The sequence below is a fragment of the Achroia grisella genome, unplaced genomic scaffold, assembly GCF_030625045.1.
Source record: "Achroia grisella isolate CSIRO2021 unplaced genomic scaffold, CSIRO_AGI_Agris_v1 utg821, whole genome shotgun sequence".
Lineage (NCBI taxonomy): Eukaryota > Metazoa > Arthropoda > Insecta > Lepidoptera > Pyralidae > Achroia > Achroia grisella.
Genome location: NW_026713035.1, coordinates 640,111 through 665,477, shown reverse-complemented (window position 1 = coordinate 665,477; position 25,367 = coordinate 640,111). Strand labels below are relative to the sequence as shown.

General features: G+C 32.6%; 2 protein-coding genes across 6 annotated transcripts; one reads left to right on the top strand and one right to left on the bottom strand.

Moving 5' to 3' along the window:
- The first annotated feature begins 366 nt into the window (after positions 1-366).
- LOC131852026 (DNA mismatch repair protein Mlh3-like) lies at positions 367-19,594 on the top strand. Of its 5 annotated transcripts, XM_059202601.1 has the most exons (12): positions 367-488; positions 563-910; positions 1,392-1,808; positions 2,226-2,559; positions 3,135-4,448; positions 5,127-5,774; positions 5,882-5,958; positions 6,042-6,212; positions 6,939-7,068; positions 17,551-17,942; positions 18,687-18,848; positions 19,451-19,594. In XM_059202601.1, exons 1-10 carry the CDS (start codon positions 399-401, stop codon positions 17,811-17,813), a joined length of 3,792 nt encoding a protein of 1,263 aa, XP_059058584.1. In that variant the 5' UTR covers positions 367-398; the 3' UTR covers positions 17,814-17,942; positions 18,687-18,848; positions 19,451-19,594. The 5 variants fall into 5 exon arrangements, with proteins under 5 accessions (XP_059058584.1, XP_059058580.1, XP_059058582.1 ...); XM_059202597.1 differs by having other exon boundaries at positions 3,135-5,774; XM_059202599.1 differs by lacking the exon at positions 6,042-6,212 and having other exon boundaries at positions 3,135-5,774.
- Positions 19,595-19,672: 78 nt separating this feature from the next.
- Positions 19,673-23,923, bottom strand: LOC131852050 (chymotrypsin-2-like). The gene is made up of 5 exons (XM_059202638.1): positions 23,821-23,923; positions 22,511-22,667; positions 21,636-21,879; positions 21,109-21,255; positions 19,673-20,355 (listed from the first exon to the last, which is right to left on the bottom strand). Exons 1-5 carry the CDS (start codon positions 23,879-23,881, stop codon positions 20,203-20,205), a joined length of 762 nt encoding a protein of 253 aa, XP_059058621.1. The 5' UTR covers positions 23,882-23,923; the 3' UTR covers positions 19,673-20,202.
- Between the last annotated feature and the right edge of the window lie 1,444 nt (positions 23,924-25,367).

The following is a 25,367-nucleotide window of genomic DNA, read 5'->3' as shown; positions in this document are numbered from 1 at the left end:
CTTGAACAAAATACCAAAAATAAAGAACAAGACCCAAGTCAAACAATATTCTAGCATTTAAATTAAAACAAGTTGGTAGATACTATTATATATAACATTTATTAGTAATGTAATCTCTATATTTTTAACTATTATCACAGTCTATTACTACATTATTAATTATGAGATGTCAGATTATTATGGAACATGGTTTATGGAGCCAATAACCACTAAACCTGGAATGACTTAAGTATCAACTATTATTTAACTATTAACACGAATAGCCAAACCTATATTTTTAATTCCATTTTCAAAAAAGATATTCTCAAAAACAAAAAAGTACTATAAAAATCTAATCTTGACACTATAACAAGTGAGTAATGACAGTCCATACAACAGTATCTTTTGTATGTTTCATCATGAGTATAAAGAAACTTCCAGAAACTGTTAAATCTTTATTATCATCTTCGGCATCTATCAGCACCTATAGAAGAGCCATTGAAGAATTGGTACATGATTCACTATAACATTATGAAAATTCCTACTTTTATTTCTAATGTAATATTTTTCCTTATATTTTCAGGTATATAATTCCTTAGATGCTAGTTCTACTTCTATTGCCATAAGGGTCCACATTGAAGAAAATAAAATACAGGTCATTGACAATGGCCAAGGAATTACAGAATGTGATTTTCACTTACTCGGACAAAGACATACTACAAGTAAATGTGTTGACTTGAATACTTTGAAATCAGCTGCCAATACCTATGGATACAGAGGTCAATCTTTGGCTAACATTATCAATATCTCTCAAAATGTTCAGATAACATCTAGATCTGATGGCCAGGAGGTAACATGGCTGAAGATATTTCATGAAGGTAAAACAAAAGAATTAATAGAAACTACAATGAGACCATCAAAAGGAACTACAGTAAGTGAATATTTTTCTGCACCCATTGTTTCATTTTATTTAAACATGTTATTATTTTTATACTTCCATTGTTGCATTAACTATTTATAAGAAAAGTGAATTAGCATGATCCAGTGAATCTAGTGACACAATAGGTACCTAATAATATATGTTTTGTCCCTTTAATTTTGTTAATTCTCATCCCAGAATATATCATACCTACAGATAAAAGCCCTGTTTTCAATTATACTCTACTATTCATATATGTAATACTATTGTAATAATTAAAAATAAAATGTAATATAATAAATGATTCAGAACACTCACAATTTAACAAAAGTATGTTACATATGGTGACAATGAGCTGCCTTTTCATTTTGAGGTAGAATATTCTGATTCTAATATATTTTGTACTATATAATTGATCGTAATATTTATATGAATAAAAAAGAATATTAGAAGTGTTTTTATTGTGTATTAAAATTGTAAAAATATATTACAGGTTGAGATAAAAGGATTTTTATACAATCTTCATATACAAAGGAAAGCTGTTCAGACTTTGATTGAATTGAATGAAATAAAGACATTCATACAACAATTTTCATTAATACATTGTGATGTATCATTAAGTTTAAGAGATGATGCTAAAAATGAAATAATATTTAAAGCTCAGAAAAACAGGGATGTGTGTCAAACAATAAAATTATTGTTTAGTATTGATCCTCATGATATACAGCAATTTAGTGTTGAAAAAAATGAATATAAAGTGAAAGCATATATTGTGAAGAAATATAAAGATACTGGACAAATCCATTGGATTTATTTGAATGGAAAGTTTCTTTCTAATTGTATATTACACAAGATAATAAATGAGAAAATGAAAAAATCTTGGATAAAACCACAGATGTCTAAGACAAAGGTAACATTTTGTATTCTTATTTATTATTTAAATCCATTAATTTACTATAACTAAAATAAAATATTTTGAGCATAAAGAAAGTTTATGATACCTTCAATGGCAATTTTGTAGCATCATAATCAACATCAATCAATAGATTATAATTTTTGCAACCATATAATTTTATGGTAACCCCATGTTAGGTTAACCCTTTAAAATATGTTATCTTGAAATTTAACTTCAACTGTTTATTTAACCTTAGAAGGTTAACTAAATTATTAATTGGTAACACTAATTTATTATGACTTACACTAAGTTATCATGTAATTTTGTCTCATATTGTTACTAGTTCATTAAATTACCTTACTTATTTAATACATATATAGCCATTTATTTACTGTCATGTAACCCTAATCATATTTTATTTTATTATTGTAGGGTAATATGGAAAATGAAGAAATTGATTGCATGAATAAAATTCCATTTTATCTAATATTGTTATCATGTCCATATTATGACTATGATATTAGCCATACACCAAAACAAACAATATTAGAATTTAAAAGTTGGAATGAAATTACAAAATTACTAAATAAATTGATAAAATTTTACATTGGTGATGATAATTTGATGAAACGATTAGAACCAAAAAAGAAGCTTCCCGAAGAAAAAGTTGATGATACTAGAGAGCAAGTAAGAAAAATTGTACAAAGACTGTTAAAAAAGAATATTAAAAATGTTGGAGTCTCCCAAATGCAGAATAGTGTGAAAGGTAATAAAATATAAAGACAATTATTTCAACAAAATATTTTAATGTTGTACTAAATGAATAGTATAGTGAGAACAACATATTTATTATTTATATTCATTATAATTATTATAAATATAAATAGTGAATATGTAAGTATCTAGAGTGACTTTAAAAAATGTAACAATTGATGCAATTTTAATTTGTCTTTTACATACACATATCAGCACTAGACAAAAGTGTAGCGTAAAATTAGAGTGTATCCTGTATTACTCAGGAAATTTTCTTGATGCATGTAGGAAAGTGATAGTTTGCCGATATCCTATGTATTAAAAAATAAAGTTTACTTAGTTAATAAAGTTGTAAATTATTAAAAATACACTATTTCAGTAGTATACACTGTCTCAGCATATTGCACCCAAACTATAAACCGGCCTTACCCTCTTGAATTATGTGTTTATCTAAAAAATAACCCATTAATATACCAAATTTTATTCAACTGTAGTCATTGAAAAGTAATATAAATCCCATTGTTTATATACTTCCCCATTTAGAGTATTAGTAAAAATTGCGTTTTTTTAAATTGGATATGTTATCAGGTAAATCAATGAAACGAAAGATTAAGAAAAAACAACCAAATATAAGCTTCTCAAAAGTTATACCACCTAAAATAATTTCTGTAGTAACAACAGACAAGAAATCAGATAGTATCATACAAAGAAAATCTAATGAAATTCATGATAATAAAAAAGAGGGAGTAAAGAATGTAGTAAAATTAAAAAATTTAAACATAACTAAAAAGAAACATAAAAAAAGAACAAAACTGATATTAAAAAATGAATACAAGAAAAAAATATCAGATGAAATTTGTAATAACTATAAATTTATGAGTAAATCTCCAACAATGAAGGAACATAATTCTGATCTATTTTCATCAAATATAAATTCAACTAAATCTAGGAAGGAACCAAGAAATGAAAATTTGAATGAAAGAAATGGAATTAACAAAATAAATCTAGATAAAGATATTAGCATCGTAGATGCATTAAATAGCTTTAATGTGTCTACGATGTTAGACATTACTATGCAACAGTCAGCAGAAAATTTAGAAGTAAATGAAACAGCAAAGAATAAAAATAAGCAATGTAGTTATATAATAGATAATCAAAATACATCATTGTGGAAAAAAATTGATGAAATTACTATTCACAACTTCCTACCACATCCACTGAAGTCTACTCAACTTTCTCATAATGTGCAAACCATAAAGAAAGGCAATGAAAATAAAGAATGCTATATATCTTCACATAACATTTTGAAGACCATTTTAAGTGCTCAACAGTGCAATGTATCTACCATATCCAAAGGTAGTAACCCCTCTATTTCTAGAATAACTTATCAGCCTTGTAACTTTAACTTGAAAAGTATAAATCCAAGTATTACATCCAATGGTATATTTATATCTAAATTGACATATGAAAGCCACAACTACAATAGAAATGACAATCCACAAAATATGTGTACCTCGAAAAATAAAAAATCCAAATGCCAATTTATTACAATGCAATCTAGGAACAATTTTCTCAATCGCGAAGAAACATATACTTCGATGTCTAAAAATAAAAAACCTCGAATAGTGTGTAAACAATCCAAGATAAAAGGAAACAAAATTAATAAAGCAAACAAACGATATGAAGTATGGAAAGGTATAAATAGTAAAAGTTACACCCATGAGTCAAAATACACAATCGAGTTTTCCAAAAACGCCAAAAATCTATTATGTGACCAAATTGACTCTAAAATTAATGCTAGCAAAACACCTTTAATTGTTAGTAATGTAAGAAAAAATGAAACCATAGACATGTTCAGTGATAAAGAGAATTGTATAAGTGAATCAATTAAGGCAGATATAGGTAACACTTATCCTATATTATCAATTTGTAGTACAACAGAGTATCCATTAGTATATTTTAAAAATAGTTCCCTATCAAATAATGCAAATTATGATAATAAAACTATTCATAATACTGAAATCAATAAATATTATAATAAGTATGGCAATAATCTTAATTATAACGAAACACTAAATTCTGAAATTTCCCAAAATAATGTGACTTTTTCAAGAAATATTGAATCTATCACATCTGTGGACAATATAGAACCTATTGATGTTGTTGAAACTGCCATAAATAATAAAAGCGATGATATTTTAGGAACGGAATTTGAACTAAGTTCTCAATGTAATGAATCAAACAATACATTTTGTAACAGTTTAGCACAAAAAGCCGCTATTAGTAATTTATATGAAATAAAACATTCTATTGTAGCAGAATCTTCACATTGCTATATATCACTTCCCGTTGGTGATAATATTAGCAAAAATACATATAATCCAATTATTAACAATAATTCAAATGAAGACCCGGTGTGTATAAATATAAATGATAAATGTAATGACGAGCCTTCTATCATGTGTGAACAATTTAATATGAATATGAATACTAACGGAGCACCACCAGTTGTTAGTAAATTAAGAAATATCGAAACGATGGGTAATGTCAATAATAAATGTAATTATGTATGTAAATCAGATGATGAAGATATGGATAACACTCACCTTATATTATCCAATCATATTAAGACAGGGAGTCATAGAATATTTAATGAAAATTTTGCGCTATATACTCACACCAATAATCGCAATGAAACAATTTGTGACGGTAATAAAAACAAAAATCATAAAACCTATTCCAATGAAGTTAACAATAACAAATCTGCAAATTGTGAAATTATCCAAAATGTAATTGTTCCAATCGATATTGAGTCTAATATATCTTTAGAAAATATACAACCCATAGATGTTTGCGAATCAATTATTAAAAACAAAATTGATGATATTTTGAGAAAAGAATTTGAATTAAGTTTTAAATGTAATAATCAAAACAAGACTTTTCATAGCATTTTACCAAAAAACGCTAGCATGACTGATTTATATGAAATAGAACATACTATTATGGATGAAACTTCACGCCACTTCAAATCATTTCCCAACAATGAAGATAATAGTACTAAAAAATCATATAACCCAATCATACTCAACAAGTCAAATGAAGTGCAAACAAATTGTGAAAATATACACGAAGAATATGGTAGCAGCATGCATGGAAATATTGATAATGTCATACACACTGATCTTAAAAACTTTAACATGCAAACTAGATTTAACTTTATACCTAAAGGTACGTAAGAATGAATACTTAGAAAGATCATGTAATACTTAGAAAGGTCATAATATTTAATATTACCTGTGTACTTTGTGGAATTTAATATTTTTTTTCTCTTAAAGGTCTATCGCCTATCTTTCAAAACTGTTATACAAACAATGCTTGTGAATGCAGTTTTGAAAAGGATTACTTTGAGAATGTAAGAGTTCCATTTCCATGTTAATTATTACAATTAAAATAGTTATCAGGCCTTAGTCAATCAACTCTGTTAAAATTTTCCAGAATGTATACCATAACTTCATGAATAATGTGAATATTGGTTCAGAAATATTCAAACCAATATTACACAATACTTCTAATATGAATACTAAGTGCATTGAAAGAGTTAAAACAAAGCTTCAGAAAGAAAATGCTTCTATAACTTTTGATGCAACTGCTTTGAAATGTGCTAAGGTAATAACTTGACACTTGTATCCAATAACTTAAGGCATACATAGACATAAAAAGACAGTTCCCAAAAATCTGAACTAATTACCACTCATACATAATACAGACTGTTAATAGTTAATTGGCAGAAGAAGTAATTTATATGATCTCCACTATGAGATGATAATAGAGTGAGGACCTCAATTGTACTGTTAGATAAAAAAACTAAAGATTCTGATTTTTCGTCATCACTCTGCAGTAATGTATTATAGGTTTCATACATAAAAAGGTTAGTCAGAAAACTAAACCAAGCCGTTAGCACTAACATATTACAAATAACTAATTCATCCCCCATGATATTATTTCAGAAATCAATTTGTTTAGTTTTACAAAGAAACGGCAACCCTATTATTTGATATTTAAAAAAACAGCCGATTTGATTACTGAAATGATAAGAGGGGAGCGAAACCAAAACAGCACGGTTCCGATTTTCATTAATTACTATCAATATCTAATGATAGCTGATATTAGGACTGTGTTTTTTAATATAGCAAATGAACAAATTTTTTTCTCAAAAAAATATATGGTTTCAGAGAAAGTTGGGTGGGTACTTGGGTTATTACTACATGGGTACTTTCATATCTTTGCAGCTTAGTATACCCTTTCCAAACAATAACTATTATGTTAATTTACAATTCACCAAATCAAATATTTTATTAATATATATATACAACTTTAGTTACATCTTTTCAGGTATTGGGTCAAGTGGACAATAAATTCATTGCAGCTATTGTAAAACCAAAATCTGAATTAACTAACTGTCTAGTTTTATTTGACCAGCATGCCGTACATGAACGGATACGACTGGAGACAAACTTGTCAGGTAGTGATTATTAAGTTTGAATAATGTGTCCCGAAACGAGTAACAGTTGTATCGTACAAAATAATCTTGTAACGGATTGGTGAACTGTACGGATGTCTGAACGTGCCGTAGAAACATTTGTATTCATGAGTATATTTGTTTGTATATCTGGGTGTTTTCTATGTATATTCAAATTCAAAAAAATTCAAAATTCTTTATTTAGATAACACCATTTTACAATTACATTCTACAGTTGTTGAAGACTCCTTTTAAGCATAAAGATGCCTGTGCCAGGAGGCTCCGCTCTTCCATACCTTATATCACCACTTTTGTAAAATGTTTCTTGTTTATTATACTATAAATAATTAGTTATATAATCAATTTTAACGTACATACATTATAGGAAACATTGTATTCATTATTGTGTGTGTGTGTGTGTGTGTGTGTGTGTGTGTGTGTGTGTGTGTGTGTGTGTGTGTGTGTGTGTGTGTGTGTGTGTGTGTGTGTGTGTGTGTGTGTGTGTGTGTGTGTGTGTGTGTGTGTGTGTGTGTGTGTGTGTGTGTGTGTGTGTGTGTGTGTGTGTGTGTGTGTGTGTGTGTGTGTGTGTGTGTGTGTGTGTGTGTGTGTGTGTGTGTGTGTGTGTGTGTGTGTGTGTGTGTGTGTGTGTGTGTGTGTGTGTGTGTGTGTGTGTGTGTGTGTGTGTGTGTGTGTGTGTGTGTGTGTGTGTGTGTGTGTGTGTGTGTGTGTGTGTGTGTGTGTGTGTGTGTGTGTGTGTGTGTGTGTGTGTGTGTGTGTGTGTGTGTGTGTGTGTGTGTGTGTGTGTGTGTGTGTGTGTGTGTGTGTGTGTGTGTGTGTGTGTGTGTGTGTGTGTGTGTGTGTGTGTGTGTGTGTGTGTGTGTGTGTGTGTGTGTGTGTGTGTGTGTGTGTGTGTGTGTGTGTGTGTGTGTGTGTGTGTGTGTGTGTGTGTGTGTGTGTGTGTGTGTGTGTGTGTGTGTGTGTGTGTGTGTGTGTGTGTGTGTGTGTGTGTGTGTGTGTGTGTGTGTGTGTGTGTGTGTGTGTGTGTGTGTGTGTGTGTGTGTGTGTGTGTGTGTGTGTGTGTGTGTGTGTGTGTGTGTGTGTGTGTGTGTGTGTGTGTGTGTGTGTGTGTGTGTGTGTGTGTGTGTGTGTGTGTGTGTGTGTGTGTGTGTGTGTGTGTGTGTGTGTGTGTGTGTGTGTGTGTGTGTGTGTGTGTGTGTGTGTGTGTGTGTGTGTGTGTGTGTGTGTGTGTGTGTGTGTGTGTGTGTGTGTGTGTGTGTGTGTGTGTGTGTGTGTGTGTGTGTGTGTGTGTGTGTGTGTGTGTGTGTGTGTGTGTGTGTGTGTGTGTGTGTGTGTGTGTGTGTGTGTGTGTGTGTGTGTGTGTGTGTGTGTGTGTGTGTGTGTGTGTGTGTGTGTGTGTGTGTGTGTGTGTGTGTGTGTGTGTGTGTGTGTGTGTGTGTGTGTGTGTGTGTGTGTGTGTGTGTGTGTGTGTGTGTGTGTGTGTGTGTGTGTGTGTGTGTGTGTGTGTGTGTGTGTGTGTGTGTGTGTGTGTGTGTGTGTGTGTGTGTGTGTGTGTGTGTGTGTGTGTGTGTGTGTGTGTGTGTGTGTGTGTGTGTGTGTGTGTGTGTGTGTGTGTGTGTGTGTGTGTGTGTGTGTGTGTGTGTGTGTGTGTGTGTGTGTGTGTGTGTGTGTGTGTGTGTGTGTGTGTGTGTGTGTGTGTGTGTGTGTGTGTGTGTGTGTGTGTGTGTGTGTGTGTGTGTGTGTGTGTGTGTGTGTGTGTGTGTGTGTGTGTGTGTGTGTGTGTGTGTGTGTGTGTGTGTGTGCGTGTGTGTGTGTGTGTGTGTGTGTGTGTGTGTGTGTGTGTGTGTGTGTATGTAATCTTGCACAACAGTTTTAGCATTGATAACAATGATGCAGCAGTAATTCAGTTTCATTATAATTTAATGTTTTTATCCAATCTATTAGTATATTTTTACATTCACGATAATTTTTAGGGTATATAGCTATCTTTTCATTTATTGTATTATACAAGAGTGCAGTTTGCTTTTCACATTGTATACTCGCGAATTTGGTTTTCGTTTTTGGCACTGATAGAACTTTAAGTTTCCTTCTTTTTATTTTCTAAAGCTGGGTCATATGTAATTTGTTTATGCTTTTTTAAAACTGTGTTTAATATGTACAGTTTTCTCACAGACAAAAGATCCGTGATCCGGTATAAGTCATCAGTAGGAAATCGTCGGTTTTTCAAGTACATTACCTTGAGCAGAGCTCTTTGAGCTCTTTCTATTTCTAGGAAACGTGACTTGAATGCACCGCCCCATACAGGAATACAATATACTTGTGGAGACTTGTTCGATTTGGGGATACCAAGATAAACGCTGGTCAACTATAACACCTAAGTATTTTATATTACTCACTTTGTTTATAGTAGGGCAACTACACTTTATTCGCGGCGACTTAGATGCAGTGTTGGAAATAGCAGAACCATCTAATATCATAGAGTAAGAATTACAATTATGGATTTTAATATTGAAATCTTGTTCTGGCTGCGAGTTATTATAGACTAGCTGTACCCGCGACTTCGTCCGCGTAAAATAGTGAACTTGACTAAATAATGAAAAAAATATTTAATGATCTAACCCAATAAAAGCCTAATGAAAAAGTTTCATCATTTCATCTTCAAAAATGATACTTCCATACATAACTAACATACATAACTCTTTCAACCCCTTTATAAGGGGTTGAAAGAGTTCTTTTTCTTAATATATATTTAATAAATAGGCTAAAAATTAAACTTCAAGCTTCTAGCTTTAAAAATGACAATATTTCTATATAAACATTTAACTCTTCTTTAAATTCCTTACAACCCATTTTTCTTTATTTATATTTAATCAACAGCCTAAAAATCAGTTTCAGGCTTTGAAAATGGCGATATATCTATACAACCTTGCACCTTTCGATCCCCTTACAACCCTTTTCCACATTAAAAAATACCCTATATCCATTCTCAGGGTCTTCTAGATTATATGTTCTAAATTTCATTTAAATCGGTTCAGTAGTTTTGCAATGTAAGCGAGATCGAGAGTTATAATATTAGTGAAGTATTTAATAAATAAACCCAAAAAAGCCAATGAAAACAGTTTCATCATTCTAGCTTAAAAAGTCATGAATTTACATAAAAATTTTGATCCCCTATTTTATTGAACCCCATTAAGGGTAAAATTATTACAAACTATGAATCATCATCTCATCATCTTATATTTTAGGTTGGTCAATCATCACCAACCTAAAATATAAGTTTCAAGCTCCTAGCTTTAAAAATGACGATTCTTACGTACAACCGTGTTTTTTAACGTCAGGAAAAATCTTCGTAGAGGCCCACCGGCTTAGGGGCCAAATGGGGACTGCCGGATTCATATCGGCCAAAAACCTGGCGACTATTCCTCCTCGAACATGTCGCCGTAGCTATAGGATCGCATATGCATTCTCCAAGACTACCCGCACGGTTCCCATTGAAGGGACCTTTCATCTAGGCGTGCAGGGATAGCAGAATAGCCTCTGCACGCCACTGTAATGCCTCCCTTGTGAGCTTCGGATCGCCCTAACAATCCTCCACCCTAGGGTCAAATATGGATTCGATGGCCACGCTGATAGACTCAGGTGTCCATCGAATCCTCCCCTCCCGCCGGTGACCTGCGCTGCGGCCGCGGCCCTAGCCTTGGCAAGCGACACAATTTTGTGCTACCGACTCCATGGTCCGACTTGCGGTTAGCCGCAGCGCAGTACCAGCAACGTGGCGATGGCGCGACACATCTCGCGGTCTTGTGGCCGCCCTGACCACAGCGATAGCACCTATCGCTGCAGTCTTCCCCTGCAGTGCACCGTTGGCCTACGTGCCCCGTGAGCAAGCACCTTACCTTAATCCGACCCGCCTGGATTAGGGTTTAGGCTGCTGCAACCGGGCATCGCACCCAGTTTGAGCCCACGCCGGAGGGAGTGCACCGGACCTCGCCCGCCTGTATGCTTGTATCCTCCTCCCACTCGCGGCAACGACGTTCTCAGATGTTACTGAGTCGTCCAGGTCACATAGTCTCAGCTCAGCCGATTTCTCCGGCCTGGTGACCCGGACTTTTTCTACTGGCAAGATCACTAACCTTGCGGCTAGTGAGTTCGCTTTGTCGCCGGTATCGGCGCCTGGCACTTCTAGGATGCGACAACCAGTCACACCCAGCCGGAACCGTAGGTCGGACAACCTCGTATGCATGGCATGTACCCTTTCAATCCCTTATAACCCTTCTATCGCATCAAAAAGTATCCTATGTGCTTTCTCAAGATCTAGACTAATTGTGTACCAAATTTCACTTAAATCTGTTCAGTAGTTTTGGCGTGTAAGTGAGACTGACAGACAGACAGAATTACTTTTACAGTTATAATATTAGTAAGGTATTTAATAAACTAACTAAATTCAATAAAAAGTTTCATAGATCTGGCTCCAAAAATGGCGAATTTACCTAAAATCTTTCATCCCCCATCAACAGCCTCAAAAATAGGTTTCAAGCTCCTGGCTTCCAAAAAGACGAATTTACATAAAAACTTTCATCCCCTATTTTATTTTACCCCCTTAAGGGTAACATTTTTACAAAATTTCATGGCTTATTTATTTATAGTCAATCAACAGCCTCAAAAATCAGTTTCAAGCTTCTAGCTTCAAAAATGACGAATTTACATTCAAACTTTCATCCCCTATTTTATTTTACCCCCTTAAGGGTAACATTTTTACAAAATTTCATGGCTTATTTATTTATAGTCAATCAACAGCCTCAAAAATCAGTTTCAAGCTTCTAGCTTCAAAAATGACGAATTTACATAAAAACTTTCATCCCCTATTTTATTTTACCCCCTTAAGGTTAACATGTTTACAAAATTTCCAGGCTTATTTATTTATAGTCAATCAACAGCCTCAAAAATCAGCTTCTAGCTTCAAAAATGACAAATTTACATAAAAACTTTCATCCCCTATTTTATTTTACCCCTTAAGGGTAAGATTTTTACAAACTTAGTATGTTATATTTAATCATCAGCCTCGAAAATAAGTTTCAATCATCTAGCTTCAATAATAACGAATTTACATAAAAAAAATATCCCCTAATTTATTAAACCCCTTAAGAGTAAAATTTTTAAAACTATATGTCATATTTATTTATATTTAATTAGAAGCCTCAAAAAAAATTTCAAGCTTCTAGCTTCCAAAATAACGATTTTTATACAATCTTTTATCCCCAATTTCAACCCCTTACAACCCTTTATTCGCATTAAAAAGTAGCCTATGTCCTTTCTCAGGGTCTAGACTATCTGTGTACCAAATTTCATTTAAATCGGTTCAGTAGTTTTGACGTGAAAGCGAGACAGACAGACAGACAGTTACTTTCGCATTTATAATATTAGTAAGGAGTAAGGATACCAAAACAAACGTAATTTGTTTTGCTAGTATTTAGGGTAAGAAGATTGTACTTTAACCACTTAGCAACTTTAGCCATACCAAGCTCGGTGTTCCTTTTTACAATACTCCAGGTAGGACCAGTGAAGACAATGACAGTATCATCGGCATAGGATACAATTTTGGCATTATTTAGATTCATGTTGCAGAGATCATTAATATAAATAAGAAATAAAGTAGGTCCTAAGACACTTCCTTGCGGGACTCCACATGACACGTTTACATCTCCGCTGTTATATTGCTCCAGTTTTACCCTTTGTTTTCTGTTATATAGGTAATCTTTGAATATAGAGAGTTGTAAACCTCTAACACCAATCTTTTCCAGTTTCTTCACAAGGACTGGTAGAGAGACAGTGTCAAAGGCTTTTTCAAGTCCATGAAAACAGAGAGACATTTTCTCCCTTTATCAAGGTTATCTGTTACTAATAAACATAAAGACCCCACAGCATCCTCAGTCGATATTCCCTGCCTAAAACCAAACTGGAAAGTGGATATTATATTGTACTTTTCTAAATAATTTTGAAGTCTAGAGTTTAAAAGTTTTTCTAATATTTTTGCTAACACTGATATAACCGAAATAGGCCTATAGTTACTAATTTCGTCTCTCCGTCCTCCCTTATATATAGGAGTAACTATAGATTGCTTTAATGCAGATGGGAAGATACCTGTTCTAAAACAGAGGTTTGCTAAATGAGATATGATTGGAGTGATTTCCTTATTAATAAATTTTAAATAACTAGTTGAGATATTGTCCCAGCCCGGAGCACTGTCTGACTTAAGATTAACAATGATACGATTTACTTCTTCAGGATCTGTGTCAATAATAACAAAGGATTGAGATTGGGTTGGTAGCTCGTTGAGAAATTTATCTAAATCGTTTTTTGTTATATCAGCCAGAACGTTCTCAGCCAGTTCTTTACCAATGTTAGCAAAATAATTGTTTATGTAATTAGCAGATTCGTTTTCTGTTGACTTTATCTGGATTAGTTCATGATTAATTCTGTTTGTTTTAGATGTGTAGGTTAATGATTTTATGTTTTTCCATAGCAGTTTATTATTTTTAACAGACTCCGATATTAAATTTCTTTCATATTTTCTTTTCAGTTTTTTAATGAGGTTATTACAATAATTTCTGTAACGCGTATATGTAATTTTTTAAATTAAATTATATGGGTCTTCTTTGGATTGTTTTTGTAGCCTATTACGGTTTCTAATGCATCTTAGTATGCCTGTGGTGATCCACGGCTTTATATTTCTTTTACTTTTAGGAATTTTTATAATGTTAGAATTTTCTTTAATTGATTCCATTAGTATTTTAATTAAATTGTTTGTCATATCATTAGGGTTATCTTTAAAAAGCAAGTCAGATAGATTTTTCTCTTGAATATATTTAAGAGCATTTTCAAAATTAACTTTTGTTCGGGTTTTGGATGTACATTGATGTGTTTTTACTTTGGATAGTGATAGAAAAGTTGTAAAGTGGTCAGTGGTGGTGGTTTTAAGAATAGCAATAAAAGCAGAAAACTTTTTATTTTTAATTTTTAACATAGTGTGATCTAGACAGTTCTGTCCACGTGTGGGTAAGGTATGTCCAGGTAAAATACCATAAGCAGATAACATATTTAAATAGTACGTTCTATTTTTTGTAATCGTATGTGTTTTCTGTGTCTTTATATTTGATATTAATATTTATGTCACCAGTAATTATAATATTGTTCTGTGATTTCAGGGTGTCTAGGTCAGTACATAGCGAGTTAATAAAGTTTTCCGCATTATTCGTAGATGGGGACCGATACAGGCATATAAGGGTATTATTTAGTACGTCCACCTGAATGCCCGTTGCCTCCATTAATTTAACCTCCACTACATTACATTTTAAATTTTCTTTTATATAAACAACGACACCGTCACTCTGATTTAATTGACATGAGGTGGTGTAAGAGTTGTAGTTGTTTAGTTTCGGGATAGGTTTGTTATTATTAAGGTGACATTCGGTTAAAACTATAACATCAGGTTCAAAATTAAGGGTTGATAAGTTTATCAAAAAATCATTGAAATTACAGTATATGCTTCTAATATTTTGAGAAATTATTGTAAAGTCTGTTTTGTTCGTTTCATAAAGTTTGGAGAGGTCTGTACAGTCACATGTAATGGCTTTGGCAATATCCAAACTATCTATATGGTTTTGAGATTCTAATAAATTAGACATTAATTTGTAATACTAGTATATAATACACAGTATGTCATATGATAGGTGGGGTTGTATTTATTATAATATGTATATATTTGGCCTAGTATAGCATTAATATGGCGTGTATACACTACAATATGTATATTTATGTAAAAATTCATTATAGTGAAACGTTGTAAAAATTTGTTATTTAATTGAGATTTTGTCTTGTATACAATTATTGTTGTATAATTATTTATTTTTAATACATATGTGTAAATAAGTTTATAGTTATTTTGTACAATATGAGTATTTTCGTGATTATCAATTGTTGTGATCAATTGTAGAAACTTATGAAATAGTTGTGATATTAATTTTTGGTTTTGTGTACAAATTGTTTTGTATGTTATTGTATATGTATAATGTATAATTGTAAGTGTGTATGTGTAAATAAGTTTAAATTTATTTTGTGTGCGTGTGGGACGCATAAGCGATATAAAATAATATAACAGAAGACATTCACCTACAATAATCGAATAAAAGAAATTATAAAAATGTTCTTGGTTACAAACATATTTGATATATAGTCATATGTTAGAAATTAGCTGTTCTATTTGCGATTCAGTCCTAATCGATATAACTGGCGAATTATCTTCCTTTCTTACATATACCTTTCCATAAGCCGTCCAGCAGAATTTATACGATTTCGACTTGACCAAATCACGAGCAAGGAAATATAGGCGTGCTGCCTTAGCGGTCAGATGTTCTGTTACGAAGACAGGAGTGTCCTCGGATGTTCGGAAGCCAAGGTTCTTGGCACACAGCTTCGTTTTGTGTTTGATATTATGTGCCTTACAGGACTTTAGAATTTCATTCTTCAGTAATGTAGAAGATGTTTCGACTACGATTGGAGTATTTTTGTCGGTTTCCTTCTTTGGCCGAACTCTGTATACATCTCTGATTGCGGATTTTTCTATTTGACAGCCAACCGTGTTAGACAAATAAGTAACCATACTTATCAAGTCTTCTTTTGTTTCATTTTGTTTTTTAGGTACATTTTTAATTTCAAAATTTGCTTTCCTACTATCCTGATGCATATTTTCTAACTTATCCTCCAGAATCGTTATATATTTTCTATCCTCTTTCATCTTATATTCTAATAACTCGATATTATTCCTGTATTCTTCATTCTGTGCAGATAAGAAGGTGACTGATTGTTCGATATTTGCACTTGAGAACTGTATCTATTTTAAAACAGCGGCATTTTTCTTAAATTCCTTCTCTTGTGAAGTCATTATTTTTGTTAACATTGATTGCATCTCTTCCCTAAGTTTTGAAATTTCACTTCCATAGTCATCATCTCTCTTTCTTTTAGAACGACTTGTGACAAAGTTTGGTGGCGTAAAATTAGCCTGCCCAACTCTGTGCATTTCTGTATCTGATAGTGATTTATCCAAATTACTATCCATTTGTAAAGCTACGTTAATATACGTTACAAACTTTCAACAAAGGTATAAGTCTGTTTATTATATTGTGATCTATGTAATAAATACTGTGATGGTACTTAGTATGTATGACTCATGGACACCCGTTTACGCTCTGTACTCCTGGTACTCACTTGTAGTCAAACCAAACAGCGAAGTTTATGAATCACTCAATAGTAATAATAGTAAACAGCATTAGTCCCACTTCTATTTCAAAGGGGTGGAGCTTCACAATTATAACACTTGAATTCCAACATGCATTCAATACTCGCCTAGGATGACACACTGGGTGCAAAGTTCAGTGGGCGGAGCATTTAAGTTGAAAAGAGAGTAATTATTGTTGCAATTTATGCATGCGCGTGAAGGTGATACACAAAGTTGACATACCAGTAGGAGGAGCCAACTGATTATTCGCACCAGGACTGTGTGAGTGCCACGGCAATCTTTGCTGTACTTGTCCGACACCTCTTGCTGCTTATGCGATCCTATTTTTATGTTTGATTATTTTCACTGAATTTTGTTGATATTTATTTAATTTCAACGTAATATGGTAAGTGGGCGCGTGTACACCGTTTGGTGGTCCGGGGGGAAGAGGATATTACTTATACATTTACAAAAAAGTATCTACGTATATCTATCAGTTGTCTAGTACCCATAACACAAGCTTGGTACTAGATGGCGCTGTGTGAATTATTCAGGGACATTACTATTATTATTAATATTTATTTTCGTAGGTATACTTATTATTGTGCGTATTAATTATAATTTTTAATCCTAAAATTCTTCAATAGATAATAAAAACAATGAACTACTTAATCAAAAAATAATAATTAAACGACGTCACACTACGCTACGCACAAGCGACGTTTTTATCGGACTATTCTAATATTGTTGGCAGCATCTGGCTTTTACAGCTTCTCTGGACGATATATAGGGTGCGAGTGCAAATGGCACATGACACCGCGCGACAGGACTTATGAAGCGGCTGAAGACCAACTCCCGCCTGACTGATACGTATGACTTTAGTCTGAGGACACGCTAGGCGTTCCAACCTCGGCTCATGCCGTGGTAATTTCGATCCCCGTTTAAATTGGACGGGGGATCGATCGGAGGGGATTCAAGCGACAGACGCGAGAGTATGGTGCATGTGTTAGCTGCCAAAAACTGGTTTATTCCGGTATTAGTGACTACCGTGATATTACGATATACAAACGCAAAAACATCAGAAAGCTCATTTGCCTGAACTGTCTATATAGCAGCACACCAACCATTGAGCACGCACTGACACAACGTACCGGGCATAACATACATATAAAATATTATTTATTATATTTTAGATTATTTTAATGGATATTCATGGAAAAGTGTAAATCTGGATGAACTGTCGATCAAATTACCTGAAGACGACCTGCTTTATTTACATAATTATAAAGACAAATTTACTTGTTTCGGTTTGGCGTATACCATTTTGAATAAATGTGAAATCTCTGTAAATGCAATACCAGAAGCTATACTCGGTAAAAATGCTAGAAATGTAAGGCCAACATTTTTTGTATGTATTTTTAATCTTCTTCTTTCAAATTGTAAATACGAATTTTAAATGTTTTAGGTAGACAAAGTTATTGCAGCCGTGAAGAGTCTTGTTTTAGAAGAAATAAACGTTATAAAATGTCAGAGCGGTTGCATTTCAATGTATCCAAAATCAATTATGGATTTGGTTTGCAGTGAGGTAAATTGATTACTACAAAATGCATATACTTTTTGAGTTGTATGATATTTATTTCTTATAATTAAAATAATAGTATTATCTACTATAGTCATATATTTATTTCATATTTTAGTTTGTTTCTGTGGTAAATATAATATAATCACGCTCTATTACTAAATTTCTCTGTCAGGTTTTCTAAATGTTTCCCGCGTTTTCTCTTCAACGTAATTCCTATATTAAATATTAAATTCTGTTATAGTTAATAAAACAATGGCAGTTAATTTCAAATCTTCAATACCCACTCGCAATGCTCTGCCCAATAGCATCAAAACAAAGTTTTAATATTTCCTGTAGAAAAGCCAAATGTTGCCAGTTCTTTAGAATAATTTGATTATAAATCTATACAAATATTGTAAGTTTATAAGTTATTTACTAACTTAATATGGATGAATACACGAAATAAATTAATAAAGAGGAGATATTTCTTGTTTGTATATTTGTTAACAAACAAAATACTTGATCTATTTTTAAAATGTTAAAACAGTGAAATCTATATTATCGGCAAGGAACTTTGCTCACAGAATTATCAGAATGACGCTCGAGATAAATAAAATATATTTAAATTCTATTTTAGTAACTCAATGTGAAAACCCAATTAGTCATTGCTTTTAAAACTATGGTATTACAAATACAATAAATCCTTATGAATAGGGTCGTATAATTAATGAGTAATATATTATCGTCACATTATCATTGTTCTCATAGGCCTGCAGATACGCAGTAAAATTTGGTGACAAACTTTCCAAGAATGACTGCACTGAATTATTGTTATCCTTATCTAAATGCAAAACGCCGTTCCAATGTGCACATGGTAGACCCGTTATAGCCGTGCTGACGAATTTTGAATATACTAAAAATGAATACAAGGTAAATATTGTATTTCTCAATTTATTACATATTTTTAGTTATGTACTGTATTTATTTAATTTCATTTCATTGTACTATTAAAATCTCTAATTCCAGTGCACAGCATTCATCAAAAAGCATAAAGAATATGTTATATATTATAAAGTTCCACACACAATAAAAACAAATATTTCTTGAATTTGAATTATTATCATTTTGATAATTATATATTTTTGTTCGTTTTTTTAATAAAGTTCCTGTTCAGGCAAGCTAGCATTAATTTATTCCTGTTTTCCCAGTAGTCAACCATCGTTATTAGCAGATATATACCGATTCTAATCATAGCTGCACAAAAATAGCAATTAAACACAATATGCCATAACTCGTATATTGTGTTCTAGAAAAGAACGCAATCAACCTACCATTTATCTCGTACCTAGTTGGCGGTCAACGTGTTATAGAACTACTAAACCTATCAACAATGATTTAATTCCAAATAGAAGTGGTCCTTGCCACTAAAATATCCATCCTAGTATAAATAAAAACTATAATCTATTACAACTTTTAATAAACTAATATATTCTGTATTACTGTGTAACCTACTATTATGTCTTTGATTTCAGATAAATATTACAAAACTAACAGCTTTTAAGCGTAATGTGGTAAAAGGTTTTAAGTGACTCAGCAGAATACGTATCGTTACATAAATAGTTACCTTGTTATTTCTAGAAATAGATTCTATATTATTAAATAAATATGAAATTTAATATTGTGTTATTCTACAATTTTTCTAAACTTACAATTAGATATGTACTAAAATACGAGAAAACATGTTTAGAATTTAGAACTATAGTTACTGTATTTATTGTATATTACAATGTAGACTTAATAATGCGAGATTATACAAGTTAATCAATCGAGTAACGGGAACCATTAAAATTATGTTAAAGACGAAAAATGAAATGTACAAATTTCGGTTTGCAGAGCTGTCCTGCTACTCTGCATCAAATATCAATCCAATGACATTGTACAGTTACGCACCCTACCTTAAACATTAGCAACATATTAATTTCATATTTCGTGCTGAGTAAGAAAAACTTACTGACATTGTTATTAATTTATTCAGTTTAGTCTCGATTACATTTAAAAAACAGTAGGTACAAAATACTAGAACTGATATCAATATTGAAATTATACTCCACAGTAGATATATCTACTCGTTCGTGTAATTTCTTGTTGTTAGGAACGTAATTTAGAAAACATTGTATTTATCAATTTGTTCAAGGAGATCCCCATTCCCTTCCCAGGAAGTGCCGAAGTCGATTATAAGGCATTCAGATGGTATAATTACGCCTATGTTTGCATAGCTTAGTAACTAGATGAAATCTTTAATAACTTCTTCTTTTATCCATTCTGTAAAGTGTGATATCCTGGTGTGAACGTCAGGAAATCCAACTGCACAAGGAATACCCCATGAAACTAAACCCACCAGTTTATTATCCTTGATAATAGGGCCACCGGAATCACCCTGTAAATATATAATTATACTTATATTTATAAAAATATAACACTCTAATCGTGCTTATTTGAGAAATGCTTTCACTGTTTGAAAGACACATTATTCCAGGCTAATTTGGTTAAAAACGGTCCACTAGTACTTGATATTTTGATTATGGATCGTATCCATTTTCATGTCGATTAGAAGGCGCACACAACTATAGATAAAAGAAGAGAAATAAAACTTACACCCATACGATGTGAACTCTGTACGTTATGGGATGATGTACTTAAACAGCCATATAAAACAAACATGGTACTAATTTTTGTGGATGCATTTATAGTTATCATAAATACGTTTATACTTACCTACCTGTATCCGTTAATGTCAATTATGATCATTAGATGAAGTATCGACTCTAAAAATCTTATTATACCTACATTAGTGCGTTTTTATTCATAAAGCTAAAGAAGTTTTTTGTTTATTTGGTTGAATGCGCTAATCTCCGTAACTAACTACTTGTTTGAAAAAAATATTAGGTGTATCGCTCATTTATCGAAGAAGGTCTTAGGCTATAAATATTTATATACAACATCACACTACAAAGTGAGGAAAATCCGATGCACATGTGTGATACGAAGTTGCGGGGGTTAGATAGTGCGACACTAAATTCACCAGTATAACCCGCACCTGCTACAGCACGCGGAGTATAAGCTCTAAAATTATATTAAGTAGGTACCTACCTAATGGTTCAATTTTATTTTAAATTCTGTTCCAACTTACATGACAAGTTCCTTGGCCAATTTGTGTAAAAGTGCAGAACATGCTGTCAACAACTTCCTTCGAATAGCGCATTGCGAATCGACATGTTTCTTGACTAAATACAGGTAAATTAATGGCATACATCTGACGACTTGATTCTCCATTAGGCTGAAAGTATAGACTGGTTTAATGTTTCCATATTTTTGGAGTTTCTTGCATGCACTAAAAGAGCGCCGTCACTTAGCGGTTTACTAGCCTGATATAAATAGTGTGTAATATTTCTTACTGACTCAACGATGATGGAAACACGCATAATAATCTAAATTAATTCGAGATACTCCGGCGACTCGGCCCCTGCCATGTCATATATCCATACACGGAGAAATGTGGGTAAATTACGTTGCCATTAGCATATCGATGGCTGACAGGGTTACGGACTACCCTATACAATAATACTATAGCGGTTACCGACGCTAAAAATATTTTTTATGAAATTGGTAAAGTGTAGATAATGCCAGAAAATGCAACTGATTGTTTATAATACCAACCTCTTGAGCTCCAAATCCTGTTATAATTACCGGATCTCCCTCCAATAGTTCGTTATAACCCATTTCAATTATGGTAATGTGTTGTAAATCAAAATAACCACTTATTTTTATGATAGCAATATCGTTAATTCTCGTACTAGAATTATACTGCTGATGTATGTTTAGTACCTCAGCATCGTACTGTAATCCTCCATTGTCTAAATCGTTCGTACCGACGACAATTTTTACGTATTGAGGTTCTGTACTGTAAAGAAATATAATGAAACAAGTTATTGATTTACTTTAATAAAATTACCTAAAAAATTGTAACGGAAGGTCAAATATTAAAATAAAATATGTTAGCTTTTTCCCGCGCCAAACGCAACGCGCCACAGAGTCAAAAATATTTGGTTATAAACAATCAGACTTATATTTGGTATAAAGAAGTCGCAACAATGATAACGACAATAGAGACACAGTTGATCGGTGATTTAGATAAATTAACTGTTGAAATTCTATGATAAATTAAAGTTTAAGTATCATGTACTAACTTCCGCTGTATTTCATATGAGATACAACTTGAAATGGGGGGAGGGGGTTGTTAGTAATGGGGATTAATATGTCGTCATGCGGCCTCCATGCGGTTCCTTCTTAAAGCCATTGTAATAAAGTAATTTAAGCCACCATGGGCTAATTATCCTAATCTCATGCTCATATTATTATAATGCTACATTGGTGGCACAGGCGGGTGTCCCATTCCGTTATCATCAATAAGATACAACTTGATATTTTATTAAATTATGTATTAATTTTGTAACCATTGAAATCTTGGTATTGCCTAGATTACTATAGAGATAGAGTAACAGTAAATGTAACATATGTTGATATCTACTTACCCTGCAACACAATGAGCAACTGTGACGACATGTGATTTCGTAACAACTGCACTACCACACACATGTTGACCACTCAAATTCTGAAGTGAAGCGTGGAACCTTCCGAATTCTGAAGGTGCGTCATAACCTCCTATTACTCGATTTAGATTACCTGAAACTGAATTATTAAAAAAATTAAAATGTACCACACTGTTAAATTAATTTTAATGCATGATCATATAATTAATTACCAGAGGTAAACAAGTCGACTTAATTAGTGATCTATCTTACGTAACTTTTTTTATGGATGATAATGGAATGGTGTACCCGCCTGCGCTTACGATTTACTCTGGCAGGGCACCAGTGGAGGATGATAAAATGAGCCTGACGTCAAGTCAATTAGTCCATCTTAACAAATGGCAATTAGCACTATGATTTACACGGGGACCGCGTGGATGTCAACCTGCAAGGTACATTGCTAACAAGGGGGTTATTAGTCCACATTACTTACGATCCCCTTCCCCCCCGCCTCGCCTATTTCAGCCCCCAAGCAGTTGATTTGTAAGCTCTTTGGGTTGGTGGTTGGTGGGTGAGAAATGACAATAAAATTATGGCATAGGTACATAAGCCTAACATCTTAGAATGGCAAACTTTTAACCTAAAATGGTACCCATGCCATGGACGTCACAAAATGACGAGATGGCAGTGATGCTGTTAATCCATAGACGACGGTAGCCAATTAAATTAGGTGGGCCGTTAGTTTGTTTCTGATTTAAGGTACATTCAAAATGTAGGTAACGCTGCACCTCCTTATGTTAATCAGGACAGACAATGAATTAACCACAATAACTTCCTGTGGGAGGTGATAAATGTAGCACATTGTATCAAAAGGTATCCTACATAGCTAAACCATTCTAGTAATATTTGATAATATTAATCCATTTACATATCTTCACAGAGGTAGATTAACGTTAATATACTATTAAGATCCTAATCGTATATTAATTAATCTTAATCAACATAAATGAGAGGCTGATTATAAGTCATTTTAAAGTAATCTAGGTTCTATCAACTTTAGAGACAAATGAAAAAAAAATATTCGGAGGGAAGCTTTAATATAGTTATAAATATAGTGTAAAACTATTAATATAAGTCAGTGTGTACACTTAGATGTAGTCATGATAATTCTGTTCCATAATTATGAAAAGATTGCACATTATAAAATTATTGCACATCTTATTACAGAAATACAGAATAATAAGCATTAAAAAGATGTCTTCGAAATTTAAATTAGTCTTGACAAATCAATTATGATAAACGTACCTACATACCTTTATGTTGATTTATAAGAAGTCCGATGAACATTAATGTATTAGATATTCTGCTATACATTTTAATAATTTATTTTTTTCTCTCATTTATAATTTTATTATTGTAATGATCAGTCCAACGAAGTGATTTTGAATGTAAAATGTAAATTATTTACGCGGTAAGCAAAATTATCTACCTTCTTTGTCATATCAATTAATAGTAGTGATTAATTGAGTTAATCAGGCTGTTATCGTCAGTATTGTAATTTATTACCTTTTGTCATTAAATAATTATGAAATAAGTAGATATTTTGGTAAGCATTGTCTACAAGCAAAATATTGGTGTGCAAGTGTCTTGTGTCTTTCTTTCTAAATTACGCAGAACACTGTAGCTACTTTGTTTTTTATAAAAATTACTAATTTTTATTTATAGATGTTGGATCTTTAAAAGAAAAAAGAACAGTTTTTAGCACACATTTTTGTGTGTGAGCTGTGCCCTCCTATATGATATATAGGTACCTATATGCTAGCAGGGCACCACTAGATGGTTCTAATGAACTGAAGCAATTCTTATCCACATTTTAAGTGTGATCAGTTCATATTAATTATGTGACGGCAGAAGAAGGAGATATCAGGTCAGAATGGACTATGAAAATTGAGAAACAGGGACGGGAGTTTTTATAATTAGTTTAGATTATTTGCGGGCCATGTTGCTGTCTAGGTATATTCCCTGTTCAGTCGATACCGTAGAATTTAGTCTGGAAACCATCGTAGTCTGTAAAAATATAAATATCCATCTTAATTCACAGGTGCTTGTCTGGGTATATACGCATAGTATTGGTATCATTCGTAGAAAAACTAGATCTAAAACTTGTACCGTATGCGCATTCGTATTTATGTAACTAGGTATTTAAAAAAAGCTGTGAATAGTTACATAATCATGAACATCAAAGTGCCTGCCGAAACAATAAAACAATTACGCGATAAGTGATGAAAATATTCTTAACAAGTAGGTAGGTACCTGCCTATATCCCAAGTCCACCCATCAGATACGTAGACTTTAGAAAGACTGTCTAGGACGGAGGATAGTAAAATCTAGTCATTACCCTGAGATCTACAACGCATTTAATAATAATACACATAATCATTAATTTAGTCACTGTACTGTGCCGATATCATGTGACGCTTATGAATACCACTCATACTTATTCTGTACTTACACTGCCTAATCTCACCTTAACACACCAATAGCTTGACGACTAAAATATATGAGACTAAGGTACCCACACACACCACTTTTTAGAACGCTTTTATTAGATAAAAAATCAAAGGCCAATCTTCATTATTTTGGTCATTTTTTGGTTAATAAAATGCTCATAGCTTCTAATGTTTGTGTGGAATTTATTTTAAATAATTAATAGATAATTTTGTAAAAAAAATCGGGTATATATAATATGTTTATATATATAGCAACACTGGATACAACTTTTTTTATTTCTGTTTATCCTTTAAAGCAAAGGGATTCAACTTGAAATTTTAATGACATTGATTGACTTCACTTGAAATTT